Source organism: Stegostoma tigrinum, chromosome 32, assembly GCF_030684315.1.
Source record: "Stegostoma tigrinum isolate sSteTig4 chromosome 32, sSteTig4.hap1, whole genome shotgun sequence".
Taxonomy (NCBI): Eukaryota; Metazoa; Chordata; class Chondrichthyes; order Orectolobiformes; family Stegostomatidae; genus Stegostoma; species Stegostoma tigrinum.
In genome coordinates, this window is record NC_081385.1 from 33,080,814 (window position 1) to 33,098,276 (window position 17,463).

General features: G+C 44.1%; 1 protein-coding gene across 1 annotated transcript in view; it reads left to right on the forward strand.

Annotated features, from left to right (window-relative positions):
- dcps (decapping enzyme, scavenger) overlaps positions 1-17,463 on the forward strand; it is a 49,389-nt gene that overhangs the window by 913 nt on the left and 31,013 nt on the right. Inside the window, exons 2-3 of the mRNA XM_059639051.1 lie at positions 1,653-1,919; positions 6,406-6,574. Coding sequence (XP_059495034.1) covers positions 1,653-1,919; positions 6,406-6,574 — 436 coding nt within the window. The remainder of the gene's footprint in view (positions 1-1,652; positions 1,920-6,405; positions 6,575-17,463) is intronic.

Here is a 17,463-nt window from a genome sequence, read left to right on the forward strand (position 1 = left end):
TTCTGATATCCTCTTTCTGCACATCCTGTTTTCCTGAGAACACTCTCCAACTGTCATCAAGTAAAACAGTATGGTTTCACAGGTGACATCCACCTGCTTCCAGTATTTCCTACTGAGAACAGTTTTGGTCCCCTTATTTAAGGGTAGACAATTTCCTTGGAGACAGTTCAGAGAAGATTCTGTGGGATTGTTTTATGAGCAAAAACTATACAGGTTGCCAGTCTACTCACTGGAGTTTAGAAGAATGAGATGATCTCATTGAAACGGATAAGATTCTTAAGGGGCTTGACAGGGTAAATATTGAGCGGATATTTCCTTTCACGGGAGTGTCTAGGACCAGAGGGTATAGTCTCAGAATAAGGGGTACCAAGTTTTGCTAAAATTGTCAGGTGTCATTGTGAGATCACAGCTGGAGTACTATGCAGATTTGGCCTCCATGTCTAGGCAAGGTCATACTTGTGTCAGAGGTAGTACAGCCAACATTCAGTGGATCGATTTCTGGCTTGAGGATTGTACCATGTGGAGAGATTAATCAGAATAGTCACAAGTTTAGAGGAATGACAAGAGACCTCATTGCAATGTATGAGATATTTAGAAGACTTGACATTTAGTACCAAGGACCACAATCTCAATATTGAAAGACCAGGACAACAAAGTGTGAAGCTGGATGAACACAGCAGGCCAAGCAGCATCTCAGGAGCACAAAAGCTGACGTTTCGGGCCTAGACCCTTCGTCGGAGAGGGTTCTGAAATAAATAGGGAGAGAGGGAGAGGCGGACCGAAGATGGATAGAGAAGATAGTGGAGAAGAGAGTATAGGTGGGGAGGTAGGGAGGGGATAGGTCCCAAAACCAGCCCAGCTTGTCCCTGCCTCCCTAACCTGTTCTTCCTCTCACCTAACCCCTCCTCCCACCTCAAGCCGCACCTCCATTTCCCACCTACCAACCTCATCCCACCTCCTTGACCTGTCCGTCCTCCCTGGACTGACCTATCCCCTCCCTACCTCCCCATGTATACTCTCCTCTCCACCTATCTTCTCCGTTATCCATCTTCAATTCACCTCCCCCTCTCTCCCTATTTATTCCAGTTCCCTCTCCCCATCCCCCTCTCTGATGAAGGGTCCAGGCCTGAAACGTCAGCTTTTGTGCTCCTGAGATGCTGCTTGGCCTGCTGTGTTCATCCAGCCTCACATTTTATTATCTGAGTGAACAGAACCTCTGACATTCCTATTTATATCTGTCAGCCAAGACTTACTGTTCTGAGGAAGAAGGGTCACTGGACCCAAGATGTTAACTTGGATGTCCCTTCACAGATGTTATCAGACATGCTGAGCTTTTCCAACAATTTCTATTTTTATCTCTCCATGATTGTACCAGGTTAACAGCCCCAATGGGGGAACTTATATTCCATGATGTATATCTGGTGGAGCTCGTCACTTAGTTATCTTTTCAGATGTGTCAGGAGAACTGAAAGCCTACCTGCTAGATCTCACCAGGGCTGTGCTTTGGGTAAAGCAGAGCTGGGAAAAGTTGTAACATCCTTCTGCCATCAGGGGGCAGCATGCAGGGAGGATCCGGAGTTGGTGCTTATGCCCCTTCCCTTAGAACGACCAGTCTTTGGCAATCCAATAAAGTCCCTGCTGATTGGCTGTAGTTGAGTAAATCAATCATCCATTCGCCAGCGCGGGTAAGGCTGCCGTTGATTGGGGGGGGGGTGCCAGTTGCGGGTTTGAAAATGGCAAACAGTGGGAGCGAGCTAGCGCCGGGGCCCGATGAGAAGAAGCGGAAACTTGGCTTTAGTGGGCCAGAGGCAATGGAGGCATCGTGCTCCGAAAGAGGTGGCTTCAACTTGGAGTGTTTCCGCGTGGAGAGAATACTACGGGAAAGCGCGCGGGACAAAACTATCTTCATTCACGGCAAGGTGAGGAGATGGGGTCAACTGTGATGGGTGTGGCCTGTGGCAGGGGAGGAGGGGCGTCGCTTGTGGGTGTGGCTGGTTGACTGCAGGGGCGTGGTTACAGTGGAGGGCGGGGTTATTGGTATGGGGCGAGGTACGGCAGTGGGCGGGGATATTGGGGTGAGGGAGAGACAATGGGAACTGCAGATGCTGGAGAATCCAAGATAACCAAGTGTGAAGCTGGATGAACACAGCAGGCCAAGCAGCATCTCAGGAGCACAAAAGCTGACGTTTCGGGTCTAGACCCTTCTTCAGAGAGACATTATGGGTTTAGGCGCGAAACGTCAGCTTTTGTGCTCTTAAGATGCTGCTTGGCCTGCTGTGTTTATCCAGCTCCGCACTTTATCTTGGGGTGGGGCGCGGTTACAGTGGTGGGCGGGGATAGTGGGGAGGGGCGGAGTTACGGCAGTGGGGCGAGGTTACAGTGGTGGGCGGGGATAGTGGGGAGGGGCGGAGTTACGGCCGTGGGGCGAGGTTACAGTGGTGGGCGGGGATAGTGGGGAGGGGCGGAGTTACGGCCGTGGGGCGAGGTTACAGTGGTGGGCGGGGATAGTGGGGAGGGGCGGAGTTACGGCCGCGGGGCGAGGTTACAGTGGTGGGCGGGTATAGTGGAGCGCGGTTACCGTGGTAGGCGGGGATAGTGGGGAGGGGCGGGGTTACAGCGGAGGGGCGTGGCATGTGGGGAGTAAGGCAGGAGAGTCGGTTTTGCTGAGGGGACAGTTGTTGATGGGACTTTCGGGACGGGAAAGCAGGGAGGTGGATAGGGCAGTAGGGAATCAGGGTGAAGCTGTAGGGCATGGGAACAGGGAAGCGGGGCTGTGGAGATGACCCCTGAGATGCAGAACGTGGTGCGCAAATTTCAGGGATCTCATGACTGTTAACCTTAAACCGTGAGTATAGTGTTATGTTGTGGGAGCTGGTTACAAACAGGATCTAATTTTCTGAATACAGTGAGATATCTATTTTCTCACGAGTTTCAAAGGAGAGAACAATGACGTGGAGTTCAGTTTCTAAGAGAGTGCACACACCAGGCATCTTCTTACTGAAGCTCATTGACTGATGTCGGGGTGGTTTCTGGTGTTATATTAAAAGCAGCGTGGGTTGAATAGTTTCAGAGGTAGTAGGAACTGCAGATGCTGGAGAATCTGAGATAACAAGGTGTTGAGCTGGGTGAACACAGCAGGCCAAGCAGCACCAGAGGAGCAGGAAAACTGATGTTTCAGGTATAGACCCTTCTTCAGAAATGGGGGAGGGAAAGGGGGTTCTGAAATAAGTAGGGAGAGAAGGGGAGACGGATAAAAGATGGATAGAGGAGAAGATAGATGAAGAGGAGACAGACCAGTCAAAGAGGTGGGAATGGAGCCGGTAGAGGTGAGTGTAGGTGGGGAGGTAGGGAGGGAATAAGGTCAGTTCAGGGAGGATGGAGAGGACAAGGGGGTGGGATGAGGCTAGAATGTAGGAGATGGGGGTGGCGTTTGAGGTGGGAGAAGTGGATAGATGGGAGGACGGACAGGTTGCGGAGGCGGGGACGAGCTGGGCTGGTTTTGGGATGTGGTGGGGGATGGAAGATTTTGAAGCTTGTGAAGTCCACATTAATACCATTGGGCTGCAGGTTTCCCAAGCAGAATATAAGTTGCTGTTCCTGCAACCTTCGGGTAGCATCATTGTGGCACTGCAGGAGGCCCAGGATGGACGTGTCGTCTGAGGAATGGGAGGGGAAGGTGAAATGGTTCGCGACTGGGAGGTGCAGTTGTTTAGTGCGAACTGAGCGTAGGCATTCTGCAAAGCAGTCCCCAAGTCTCCGCTTGGTTTCCCCAATGTAGAGGAGGCCACAACAGAAAAGGCGGATGCAGTTACCACATTAGCAGATGTGCAGGTGGACATCTGCTGAATGTGGAAAGTCTTCTTGCGGCCTGGGATGGGGGTGAGGGGAGAGGTGTAAGGGCAGGTGTAGCACTTCCTGCGGTTGCAGGGAAAAATGCTGGGTGCGGTGGGGCTGGAGGGGAGTGCGAAGCGGACAAGGGAGTCACGGAGAGTGGTCTCTCCGGAAAGCAGATAAGAGTGGGGAGGGAAAAATGTCTTTGGTGGTGGGGTATCAATGTGGACTTCACAAGCTTCAAAATCTCCCCTCCACCTACCGCATCCCAAAACCAGCCTCCCCACCCTGTCCTTCCTCCCACCTATCCTGTCCTTCCTCCCACCTATCCCCTCTTCTCACCTCAAACCCTACCCCCATCTCCTACCTACTAACCTCATCTCACCCCCTTGACCTGTCCGTCCTCCCTATCTCCTACCCCCTTGACCTGTCCGTCCTCCCTATCTCCTCCCCACCTACACTCACCTTTACTGGCTCCATCCCCGCCGCTCTGACCGGTCTGTCTCCTTTCCGCCTATTTCTCCTCTATCCATCTTCTATCTGCCTCCCCCTCTATCCCTACTTATTTCAGAACCCTCCATCCCTCATTTCTGAAGAAGGGTCTAGGCCCGAAACGCCAGCCTTCTTGCTCCTCTGATGCTGCCTGGCCTGCTGTGGTCATCCAGCTCTGCACTTTGTTATCTCATGGTATTTTGAGATGTGTTCTCTGCTTGTGACCAGATTGTAGGCACAAGCACGGAGGAAATTCCTGGCTATTATTTACAAATGTGAGTATGGTAACAGTGACTGATGGGACTCTGTCTCCACCACCCCCTTTCTCTCTTCCTGTATCTTTCTTTGCTCTTCAGGCTGTCTTTTCTTCCCTTGGCTCTTTTCCACCCTCCCTCTCTCCTTTTCACCCCACCCCTTTTCCACCCTCCTTCCTGTCGTTTCCACCCCAGCCCATCTTTTCCACAACTCCTTCTCTCGTTTCCATACCCGTCTCAGAAGCTCCCACTGTTCTCACGGTGCACTGTCCCTCTTCTCTCCCTCAATGCCTTCCCATTTTGTACCACCCCTTTTACCATACTGTATTAGTATCAGTTTGGTGGCAAGATAAATTGAGCCGTTTCATTTCTTGTTACATAGCATGTTGTTTTTGGGGTTAGATGTTTTATACCAGATATGTGATTGAGAGGGCTTATGTAACCTGAGCTGACCCCTATTGGTTAGCCAGCAATTGCATATCCCACAGCACATTATAGGTATTTAGGATAATATTTGATAGACTGGATAATATGCTTATTTGCCTAAAAAAGGCGGTCATTTCAATCTTTAATAACAGTTGTTCTGAATAGGTTGGTCAGTTTTTTCCTATTAAATTTTCTTTCTTTGTGAGCAATTTACATTTAGTAGCTTCATTTTGGGTCCAAGATACCTGGCAGCTAGAGGGGGCCACAACCTTCAATATTCAATATATCACTCCCTGCGACTTTAGTCACCACTAACATGACCTTCACAATCGACATTTATTTCCCCCCCCTCTCACTTTCTGCATTCTGAAGAGAATGTCTGCTGTTCTGAATGTTTGATGCCTTGGACAACTCAATCATCTGCTGCAATATCTGTCTTTCCATTTCTTCTCTTGCTGTCCAAGGCATCTCACGTCCCTTCCAGGTGAAGCAGCCATTTAAGAGCACTTAATTCAATTTAATTCACCCATTTGGCTGCTCACAATGTGAGACCAAACACGGGTTAGACGACCACTTTTCAAAACACCTCCATTCAGCCCACAGCCTGATCTTCTGATGGTGTTTAATCTCAAATCTCCACCTTACACCCACAAGGGCAACAGGTATTTGGAAACACCACCACCTGCATGTTCCCCTCCAAATCACTCACCATCCTGAATTGAAAATATGCCTCCAATTTTTCAGTCAAAAATCTTAAATTGTCTCCCTAAGGGCATTGTTGGTCACCTCTCTGTTTTCAGCTTCTTGGAACATCCAAATGAAGCTCAACACAATCTCAAGAGGCAACACTGTATCATTTCTTATTCAGCGTTTAGTTTCTTTCAGACCATCATCTCTGACTCCAATTTGTTTTTTCATTCGCAGGTTTTGGTTTTACTCCTTTTATTCTCCTGTTTGTGCTTTTGGACAGCATCTGTCAATGATATGACCATTCACATTTCCTCTAGACCCTTCTTTGCTTCTCTTCTTGTCCCATTCTCACTGCATTTGGTCCTGCATCTCCAACTCTACTTTTTAAACTTGATCTCTCCTGTCTGTTAAAGGATAGCAGACTTTTCCTTTTGTTCTTTATCACATCATCTGCCTCTCTTCCATTTGCTCAAAACAAGTTAAGTTTTCCAGGCTTGCTGAAAAATCATCAACAGGAAATGTTAACTGTTTCTCTCTCCATGGAAACTGCATGGACCTGCAGAGAATTTCCAGCATTTTTGTTCTTATTTCAGATTTACAGTGTCTGCCGTAACTTGCATATTTTCCTATGTATTGGTAGACCAGCAATGAATTCCATTTGGCCAGTTATGGTCGGTTAGCCTTGGTAAGCAATTTTGTTTTCACATGACAGGTTGGACAGGACAGTGGAGAAGCCCAGGATGCCGTGGTCATTTTAGAGAAGACGCCTTTCTGTGAGGAAACCCTGCCACATCTTCTGAACAAGGATGCAGATCTCTGTCTTCAGACGAAGAATGACATTTACAGCACACACCACCTCCACCCCGTTCCAGCTTTCAATGGTACGGTGCAGTCCAGCCCAGCCTCACTGTCCACGTTAAACAGGGTTGGGCTGCAGGTTATTTCCAAGCATTGGTTAATATTTGAATAGTTTCTCAATGCAGTTTTATCCTTAGTGCTTAGCTGAACTATGTAAGGGACAGAAACTTTCATATCTGTCAAGTGAAAATATCAGAAAAGCAGTTAACCTTCTTTGAAACATTTACAAAGAGCTTCAGCATAACTGACATATTTATTGCACTATTAATGTAGTTAAACATACAAAAGTACTTCATAGTAGTATCATAAAGCAGAGCATGACACCACATAAGGAGATATTAGGACAAATGATGAAAAAGCTTGATCAACCGGGCAGATTTTAAAGAGGGTCCAAAAAATAGAAAGTGATAGGAACATAGGAATTGGGAGCAGGTGTAGGCAGTTCAGCCACTGCGCAATTTAACATGACCATGGCTGATCTTCTCCTGGTCTCGACTCCACTTTCCCACCTTCCCACCATAGCCCTTTAACATGGTTTGCATCAGAAACATATCTATTTCTTTCTTGAATCTATAGATTGATTCTGCCTCCACTGCACTCTGTGACAGTGTGTTCTACAGATTCACAGGTGATTTTAACATGCATATTGATGCTTAATTTCAGCATAATGCCAGTCACAAGAAATGAACTCTTATGATAACTTAGGTTGCATCATATGGTGCATTGAGTAGCACATTTAAAGTCAAAATCCGAGTTCTCCTTAACTTGTATACATCAGAAGGTGCTGATACTCAGACCTTGTTGTTCTTAGATTGAACCCCAGTACTAGACCTGTATGCCAACCAGTTCTGTATTTCTGAGAAATGTAGTTACTCCTCATCTCAATTTTGAACCTACCTCCTCTCACTCTACATAACTCCCACAAGAGGTTACAACTGTTCAATGTTCACCTCTCAGTCCCCTTTAGCTTATATACCTCAATCAGATCCCACCTCATACTTCTGAAATCCAGCGAGTACTAGCAGAAGCTATTCAACTGCTGTTCATACAACAGCCCTATCATCCCTGAAATCAATCCAGTGAATCTCCTCTGAACTGCCTCCAGAGCCAGCACATCCTTCCTCAAGAAAGGAGACCAGAACTCTATACCATATTCCTGGTGTGGTCTCACCAATGCTTTATATAATTGTAACCACTTCTTTTATGATCCACACCTTTGCAATAAATGCCAGGATTCCTTTTGCCTTTCTTACTCTAATCTGCACCTGCATACCCTCTTCTGCAATTCATGCATAATGAATGCCTCTGCACTGATGCACTTTGAAACTACTTCTCATTTAAATAATGATTTGCCCTTTCTGGTCAAAATGAACAACCTTGCAGTACTCCACATTAAACTCCATTTGACAGGTTCTGACCCATGTGCCTAGCCTGTCAATATCCGTCTGTAAACTCTTTATCTCCTCACCACAGCCTGCTTTCCCAACAATTTAGTATCATTACGTTACACTCTGTTCCTGCTTACAGATTATTTACGTGGATTATAAATAGTTGAGGTCCGAGAACTGAACGCTACAACATTTCAGTTGTTACAATTTGCCACCCAGAGAAGGGCCCACTTATCCAGATGTTCTGCTTTCTGCCATTCAGGTAATCGTCTATCCAAGCCAAAACTCCCAAGCCTCTGGGATCTAACCATCTGGATCAGTCTTTCACATGATAAAATGTGAGGCTGGATGAACACAGCAAGCCCAGCAGCATCTCAGGAGCACAAAAGCTGACGTTTCGGGCCAAGACCCTTCAGAGAGGGGGATGGGGTGAGGGTTCTGGAATAAATAGGGAGAGAGGGGGAGGCGGACCGAAGATGGAGAGGAGAGTATAGGTGGGGAGGTAGGGAGGGGATAGGGCAATCCGGGGAAGACAGACAGGTCAAGGAGGTGGGATGAGGTTAGTAGGTAGGAGATGGAGCTGCGGCTTGGGGTGGGAGGAAGGGATGAGTGACAGGAAGAACAGGTTAGGGAGGCAGAGACAGGCTGGACTGGTTTTGGGATGCAGTGGGTGGAGGGGAAGAGCTGGGCTAGTTGTGTGGTGCAGTGGGGGGAGAGGTTGAACTGGGCTGGTTTTGGGATGCGGTGGGGCAAGGGGAGATTTTGAAGCTGGTGAAGTCCACATTGATACCATTGGGCTTCAGGGTTCCCTCCCCTCCCCCCACTTGACGCCATCCAGGACGAAGCAGCCCACTTGATTGGCATCCACCCTTCCCACCACTGATTCTCAGCAGCAGTGTGTACCATTAATGAGATGCACCGCAGAAATTTATTAAAGATCATTAGACAGCACCTTCCAAACCAATGGCCACTACCACCTAGGAGGACAAGGGCAGCAGACACCATCCCCTGCAAATTCCCCTCCAAGCCGTCATCGTGACTTCGAAATGTATCTCGGTTCCTTCACTGTTACTGGGTCAAAATACTGAATTCTCTCCCTAATGGCATTGAGGTCTACCGATAGCATGTGGACTTCAGTGGTTCAAGAAGGTATGCCACCACCACCTTCCCAATGGCAACTGGTGATGGACCATAAATGCTGACCCAGCTATTCCCCATAAATGAATAAAAAATAGTATGTCCATTTCTGAATAATATTGAAATACAGAACTGGTTGGCATACAAGGTCTAGTACTGGGGTTCAATCTAAGAACAACAAGGTCTGAGTATCAGCACCTTCTGATGTATACAAGTTAAGGAGAACTCGGATTTTGACTTTAAATGTGCTACTCAATGCACCATATGATGCAACCTAAGTTATCATAAGAGTTCATTTCTTGTGACTGGCATTATGCTGAAATTAAGCATCAATATGCATGTTAAAATCACCTGTAATTACAGTTGTAGCCTTCTCACAAGCTCTCATTATTTCCTGGTTTATACTGTGCCCTACTTTGGAATTACTGTTCAGAGGCCCTGATCGTAGATGTAGGAATGGAATTCCAGATTGTAGGCAGCTGAACCCGTTGTCACTAGTGTTGGAGCGATTGCTGTTCCATCAGCTATGGTGCAGAAGGCAGTACTATTTGACCTCTGAGTTTCAAGCTCCTGTCCAGATTTCAGCACAGCATCAAGATGGTTCTGCAGTTCTGTACTCGTGTTGTATTGTCAGAGGTACCATTATTTGATTAAAATGACAAAATGTAGTTTTGCCAGTAGATGTAAAAGATACCACATAATCATTCAAACAAGAGTAGGGATGATGCACTATCCCTCAACCAGTACCACTGAGAGATTATTGTCATCATCACATTACTATTAGATGTCATTCAGCTGAATGAGAACATTTGGTGCATAACACACAATTGAAAATTATGATTAATTATAATTAATTATAATAATTAATACACCTTTAACTCTTTGATCTTTCTCTAGTTTTAACTCGTTACCATGCTTCTCAAGCATCTTCCCCATTGTGACTATTTTAGTGCTTTTTTAAACTAACAATATTCCAGAATTGTGAGCTAGGGAGGTGCTGGGTGATTCTACGGGCTGACGTTGCAGCAATGTTGATATAATTTCTTTCCCAGTGTCAGTTACCTTTTTTGAACTAATTGACCCACAATGTTAATATATTTGACAAAGAAGTGTACCTCAGAGCACCAATCTACGTCCTTCTGAAGTCAATTTTGTAAGCAATGAGGAGGGTAGCGACAAAATATACAGTTTGATCTATGTGTGGAGTTTCCCCTGGATCTGTTCCAAATATGAGTAAGGAAACATATTTCATTCTTGTGAAGTTCTATCAACCAGTTTAGTTGCTAAAATTGAATATTCAAACACAGTCTGGAGGTAAATAATGTCCATTGGAGTATGTTGCCCATGGGATAGTACTGGTCATTATCCTATTATTTTCTTCAAAAATCTTAATAAATGAGTGATTCCAAAACCTTGGTATTTTGGGCTAAAAATTCAGAACCACAATGTATGAGGCTGGAAAAGCAGCTGTGGCTGAATTACTCCCTGGTGTAATCTTGGAAAAATTCTAACTGGTTTTCATGACATCTGGAGACAGCTTCCATTCTGGTGTCTTAGGTCTGAGCCAGTGATAATCACTGTTCAGTGAGCTGAAAGAATGCAGTGATGTTTCTGTTAAATTGCAGCCTAAATTATTACTTTTCCTTTCCACCCTTGTACATCAGTTGACTCATGGCATTGAAATACGCATGGTAGCTAAAATTAATTCATAAAAGCACAAAGAGAGGCAATGTAAACTAAATGATACAATTTTAAAGGGTGTTCAGGAACAGAGGTATAGAAAATCTTTGACCCAAAAGGAAACAATTCACCACATCACATCTGTGACAACCAAACAGAATAATCCTGTCTTCAATTTTAGGGGGAGAAGATGAAATATGAGGGTAAGCTAACCACCAGTAAAGAAGAAGATTGCAAGAATTTTTTCAGATATGTAAAAGTTAAGAGAGAGAAAGAGACAAAAGCGGATGAAGAAGGATCTTTTTCTGAAGAAGTGTCTCAACCCGAAACATCAGCTTTCCTGCTCCTCTGATGCTGCTTGGCCTGCTGTGTTCATCCAGCTCTAGACCTTGTTATCTGAGGTAAAAGTGGACTTTGGATTGCTGGAAAACAAAGCTGATTGTATTGGGGAACAAAGAAACAGCAGAGGAAGATTAACAGCTTTTATGGTCCTAAGATGCTGCTTGGCCTGCTGTGTTCATCCAGCCCTACACTTTATCTAGCAGTGGGAGTACATAGGTACTTCACATCAGTCTTCATGTTGGAAGTCACCAGAAATGTACCAGAACTTGAGAATATACGTAGAGGTGAGTGTAGTTGCCGTCACTGAGGAGGTGCTGAGGAAGCTGAAAGGTCTGAAGGTGCCTAAATTACTGGACTGAAATAACTACACCCCAAAGTTCCAAAGCTGAGAAGATTGTAGAGACATTGGTGGTGATCTTTCAGGAATCACTGCAGCTCTGTTTAAGAATGAAGAAAGGCATAAGATGTGAAAGTATAGGCTGGTTAGTCTGACCCTGGTCGTTGGTAAGATTTTAGAGCCTGTTATTTAAAATGAGATTGTGAAGCACGTGATAAAGCTGGTAAAGTAAGGTTGAGTCAGCACGACCTTGTCAAGTGTAAGTCAACCTGGCAAATCTGTTGGATTGTTCTGAGGAATTAATGTGCAAGTTTAACAAACGAGAGCCAGTGGATGTGATCTATTTGCAGTTAAGGCTTTTGACAAGATGCTACACAGGAGGCTGCTAAATGAAGTAAGAGCCATGGTATTGGGGGCAAGGCACTGGTATGGACAGAGGATTGACTGGCAGAAGGATGGTAGCGATCATGGGTAGACTTCTGCATGGGTCATTGTTGGGACCACAACTATTCACATTACACATTAATGATCAGGACCAAGAAACTGCAGTTGTTGCTAAGTCTACAGACTAGGAGAGTGGGCATTGTAAGATTATAATGTGGGATAGTATGCAATTATCCACTTTGTTATGAAGCATAGAGGCATAAACTATTTTCTAGATGGCTATCTGAAGCGCAAATGGACTCAGAAGTCCCTAGTTCAAGATTCTCTTCAGGCTAACATGAAGGTTCAGTCGGCAGTTAGGAAAGGAAAAGTAATTTTAGCATTCATTTTGAGAGGGTTGCAGAGATTGTACAAGGCTCTGATCAAACCACATTTGGAATATTGTGAGCAGTTTTAAGGCCATATCTAAGGAAAGATGCGCTGGTATTGGAGATATCCAGAGGAGTTTCATAAGAACGATCCTAGGGATCGAAGGGTGCATCGTATGAAGATTGGCTGAGGATTTCGGGTCTGTACTCGGAGTTTAGAAGTGATAGGCATTTCGGCTCATCATATACCTGCTGGTTATCAAACAACTGTCTATTCTAATTCCAGTTTCCGGCACTTGGCGCATAGCCTGGCATGGAATGGCATTTCAAGTGCTCATCTGAATACATCTTAAGTGTTTTGTTGATTCTTGCCTCTACCACCCTTTTTGGAGGTGAGGTCATAGAGTCATACAATACGGAAACAGACCCTTCAGTCCATCTAGTTACCAACCATGTTCCCAAACTAAACTAGTCTCACTTACCTACATTTGGCCCATATCCCCCCAAACCATGCCTCCTATATTGTCATCTGAATCATTTATAAAAATGACAAACAAAAGTAGACCCAGCGCCGATCCTTGTGAAATACTGTCGGTCAAAGTCCTCCAGCTGAAAAAGAAACAAGCCTCCAACACCACCTTCTGTCTCCTACTGTCAAGCTAATTTTGTACCCAATTGGCAAGTTCACCCTGAATTCCATGTGATCTTACTTTACTAATTAGTCTACTGTGCAGACCCTTGTCAGAGGCTTTATTAAATTCCCAGTAAACAATGTCTATCAGTCTGCCCTCATCAATCTTTGGTTACTTCCTAAAAAAAATTCAATCAAGTTGGTAATACAATTTCCGCACAAAGCTATGCTGATTACCCTAATTAGTCCTTGCCTCTCCACATGCATGTAAATCCTAATATTCAGAATCACCTCCAATAACTTATGCAGCACCGATGTCAAGTTCACAAGACTATGGTTCCCAGGCTTCTCCTTATAGCCTTTCTTAAGTAAAGGCACAATATTGATAAAAGGTTTCCCCAAATCCTCCCTAAATTGCCTGCTCCTTACTTTAAAACAGTGATCCCTTTACTAACGTGAGAAGTTTCTCCCTGTCTACTCTATCTCTGTCCCTGATAACATTGTACTCCTCAATTAGAACCCCCTCAGCCTCCTCTACTCTAAGGAAAATAACTCCAGTGTATCTAGTTTCTCTTTGTATCTGAATCCTCTACCCCAGGCAACATCTTGGCAAATCAACACTTTCTCCAGTGCGTTCACATCCAAAGTGATTTTTAAAAAAGTGACATGGACAATTTATTTTTCTGTAATACCATTCTATGATTCTGTATTGCTGAAGTGTCTTTTCTTTGTCAGAAGATGTTACTGTTGTCAAATACACACTCATCATGGCCACCAGGTGGTGGTATACAGTATCAGAGATAATGGGAACTGCAGATGCAGGAGAATCCAAGACAACAAAATGTGAGGCTGGATAAACACAGCAGGCCAAGCAGCTTTTGTGCTCCTGAGATGCTGCTTGGCCTGCTGTGTTCATCCAGCCTCACATTTTGTTGTCTTGGTGGTATACAGTACTTGGGCAGGTTGCTGTTTGCATCAAGTGTGTCTACCAGCTGTAATATCATGCCTGTTACAGTGCAAATGATTAATGGTGCTAGATTGAATGGCATGTGTCCACACTGGCAAGGAAAAAAAATAAGCTTTAGTGTAAGCGGATAGTGAGGCCAACAGTTTATCATAATAAGAACCTGTAGGAAAAAGCAATTTGGCCCCGTAGTTGTGGAATTCATTAATATTTGACTTTAACGAAGCAGTTCAGAGGCACACATGCACAATATGGTTCTGTCCTGCTTTCTAGCACACTTCCTTGCAACTAGAGTTGATCCCCTGATTAGGATGTGAAGTAGTTTTGCTTGGCCATGCTTAACAAATTGTTGCGGATGGTGGTGGACAGTTCTGTTGTTGATTGCCCCATAGCACCTCATGAATGCCTAGTTTTGAGCTGCTGGATCTGTTTAAAATCAATCCCATTTAGCAGAGTAGTGGTGCCATGCAACATAGTGGAGGATATCCTTTGAAGATTGGAGTTTCTCTCCAAAGAGACTGTATGATGGTTACTTATACCAGTATTGTCAGGTACAGATGCATCTGTGAAATGGTAGTCCTTGAGCAGTCAAATAGGTTTTCCTTTTTTTTTCCCCTAACCAACTTCCACTGACCAACACTAGCACATATGTTTTTCTGGATTAGTCAGCTTGGTCAGAATCGTGCTGTCAAGCCAGTCTTGGTGATGGGTACTGAAGTTCCTCACCCAAAGTACATTCTCTGCCTTTGCCACCCATTGTGCATCTTCCAGTTTGTATGCAGCGTGGAGGGAAGACAATGAGGAGATCAGGAGAAGTTTTCCTTGTCTGTGCTTGTCCTGGTGTCATGATACATCATGGAATCCAGAACCACGGGAGGACCATCGGGACCTCGCTGTCCTGACTGTACACCACTGTGTTGCTATCTCTAGTGGATCTGCCCTGTCAATGGGATAGAATAGAGCAGAAGTAGCAATTGAGGACTCTGGGACGTTAGCTTAAGGTATGATTTGAAAAGTGTGGATCAGGAGTGGGAAAAGGCAAGTAGAAAAACCAGTAGTGAGAAACAGTGAGCTGGAGATAAGTTGAAAGAGTTTGTAAGTTATTAATAGTTGGTAAGACCCATTTAGACTCAATCCTAAAAAGTTCTAATGTAAAAATCATAGGATAGGAACACAACCCATCCCATTACATTTTCTCACGTCAAAGTGATTTTCAATTAGCAATTTTTGTTTCAAATTATAGAATTGTGCGGTACAGAAGAGGCTCTTCGGATCATTGGGTCTGTCCTGCCAAAAATATGATAAATCTACACTAGTCTCACTTTCCAGCACTAGGCCCATTGCCTTGAATGTTATGACGCTTCAAATGCTCAACCAAGCACTTTACCTGCCTCAGCTACCCTCTCAGCCAGGGCATTCCATATCGTTACCACCTTTCTGGGTGAAAAGCCTTTTCCTTTTTTTTTGATAACATATTTGGATTGCTCATCAAGGGATAGTTCTAGTTAAACGTTGATCATTTATGGATTTGAAACCTGTTTAAATGTTGAACCTACACGATTACCTCTGGATGCAGGCTGGTGACATGCAGTGCCATACAAGTAATGCTGCAACAGAACCTTTCAAATTTGAGGCATAGTCTAGATAGCCTGCTTCTGTTCCTATCAAAGGTTTTCCACCATTCACACATCATGGCTGACTTTTCACCCCATTTTGGTTGACCTGCATCTAGTTATATTCCTTAGTACTGGAACTTCCTCTTCACTACACCCAGGCTATTTCTGATTCTCCATGGTCTTGGTTGTGCCAGAGTTCAGGCTGAAGAACAGTAGACGCTCTCTCAGCAGGCACAAACTTGCTACAGTTATATTTGGCAGAATATGCTTTTTTTTAAGCATTGCAAACCCATTGCATCATGATCTGCATTGGTTATTTTCTTTGACTATAGTGTTTCTGTTCTGTCAAGTGTGTCGACCATAGTACGTTGGACGGTACTCAATTTTGCAATTTATTATCAGTTCTTCTGTAACATTTATCAAAAATAGCAAATAGAATTGACCCATTAACCAGGAAATTACTCCTGCTGCTTTGAATTGTGATGTCTGAAGCGTAAAGCAGTCACAGCTCAGTTGGTAGTATTGTAAATCCCAAACTGGCAGCATGTGGGCTTTGGCTCCACTTTAGAGATTGCGGGCGAATATTCCAAACTAACGTTCAATCTAGTGCTGAGGGAGCACTACCCTGTTGAAAATGCTGTTTCTTAAAACAAGACTTTTAACTAGGGTTCACACCTAATCTCTCAGGTGTGTGTAAAATATACCATGGTTCTGTTTTACCAGAGAACAGCAGGAAACTGTCCTCATTTTCCGAGTCACCATTTATCCCTCAATCAACAACTCTCACTTTGGCATAAGTACTACCGTTTCCCAGCTGCTTTCAGTACTGATGAAGTGTCAGTGGACTCGAAGCTTTAATTCTGATTTCTGTCCACAGATACTGCCAGACCTGTTGAGTTTCTCCAGTAATTTCTGTTCTTGTTTGGTTTGGATCTCCAGGCATCTGCAGTTCTTAGCTTCGTTTCACTAAAACAGATGATGTGTTTGTAATCACGTTGCTGATTTATTAGGTTTGGAACCTTGTACTGCAAAATATTGCTGCTGTATTTCTTCTGTTATAATAGTAGCAATGCTTCTAAAGCAATTATTTGACTGTAAAGCACTTTGAGATACCCTGAAGTTGTGACAGTCAGTATTTAAACGTAAACTATTTTGGAATGTAAAGTCACTGAGAGAAGCTGCAATACAAATACAATCATGTAAATAGAAAAAGTAGCCTGAAATACATGAATTTGTGCCAAGAAGTACAGGTGAAAGCCTAGGAACTCGCTGCTATGGTTGCCAACAAAGTGACTATAAACTGTAAAAGCTGAAGCAAATGACATGTTTGGAGATTCTTAAATTTTCAGTGACTTCAAAATTCTCAACGGGGTTTTGGAACAAAATGCCATATGGGTTGGAATTTGCAGAAGTGGGTAGGGGTTGAGATCACAGCTTGTGCACAGAATGTTGAGTGTTTTTTTGGCTGCCACTGTTATGTAAGCATCTGATGGTGGCCTGTTGTAAAGAAAATAGCTAACTACAATAAAAGCCTTTAGACTTTAGTAACATGCCAGATAAGAAGAAAGGCAAGGTTACATGTAATTTCATGAAATCATTGAAATCTCAATGCTTTTTATTCTGCATGCTGGCCCAGATTTAAGGAAGGGAAGATACAGAAGATAATAGGAGACGATAACTATAATCAACTGTTTGATGAGCAACCAGCACGTTAACTACAACACTGGAGTTTGATCTACATAGTAATTTATCTGTTGACTTGATAAAACTAAACTCTTACAAGTTTATTCCTTTCCCGCAACCTAGAATCTGATTCAGATGTTTTAAATTACTGTTTTTATAGTGCAATATAAAGCTAATGAATTCTCTGGCTTCTTTCCTTTAATCCTTCCTAATTCTGTGCCAGATTTAATAACACATTTTCTTTAATTTTGCATTCAACCTCTGACTTTAATCATCTCTGCTTTCCTCTTTTATTGCCTGCTATTGTTGCCCCCTCTGTGTTTCACAGTGCTGGGAATTGCTGTTTAAATTATCCCAGCAGGATACTGAGAACTGAGTTTTT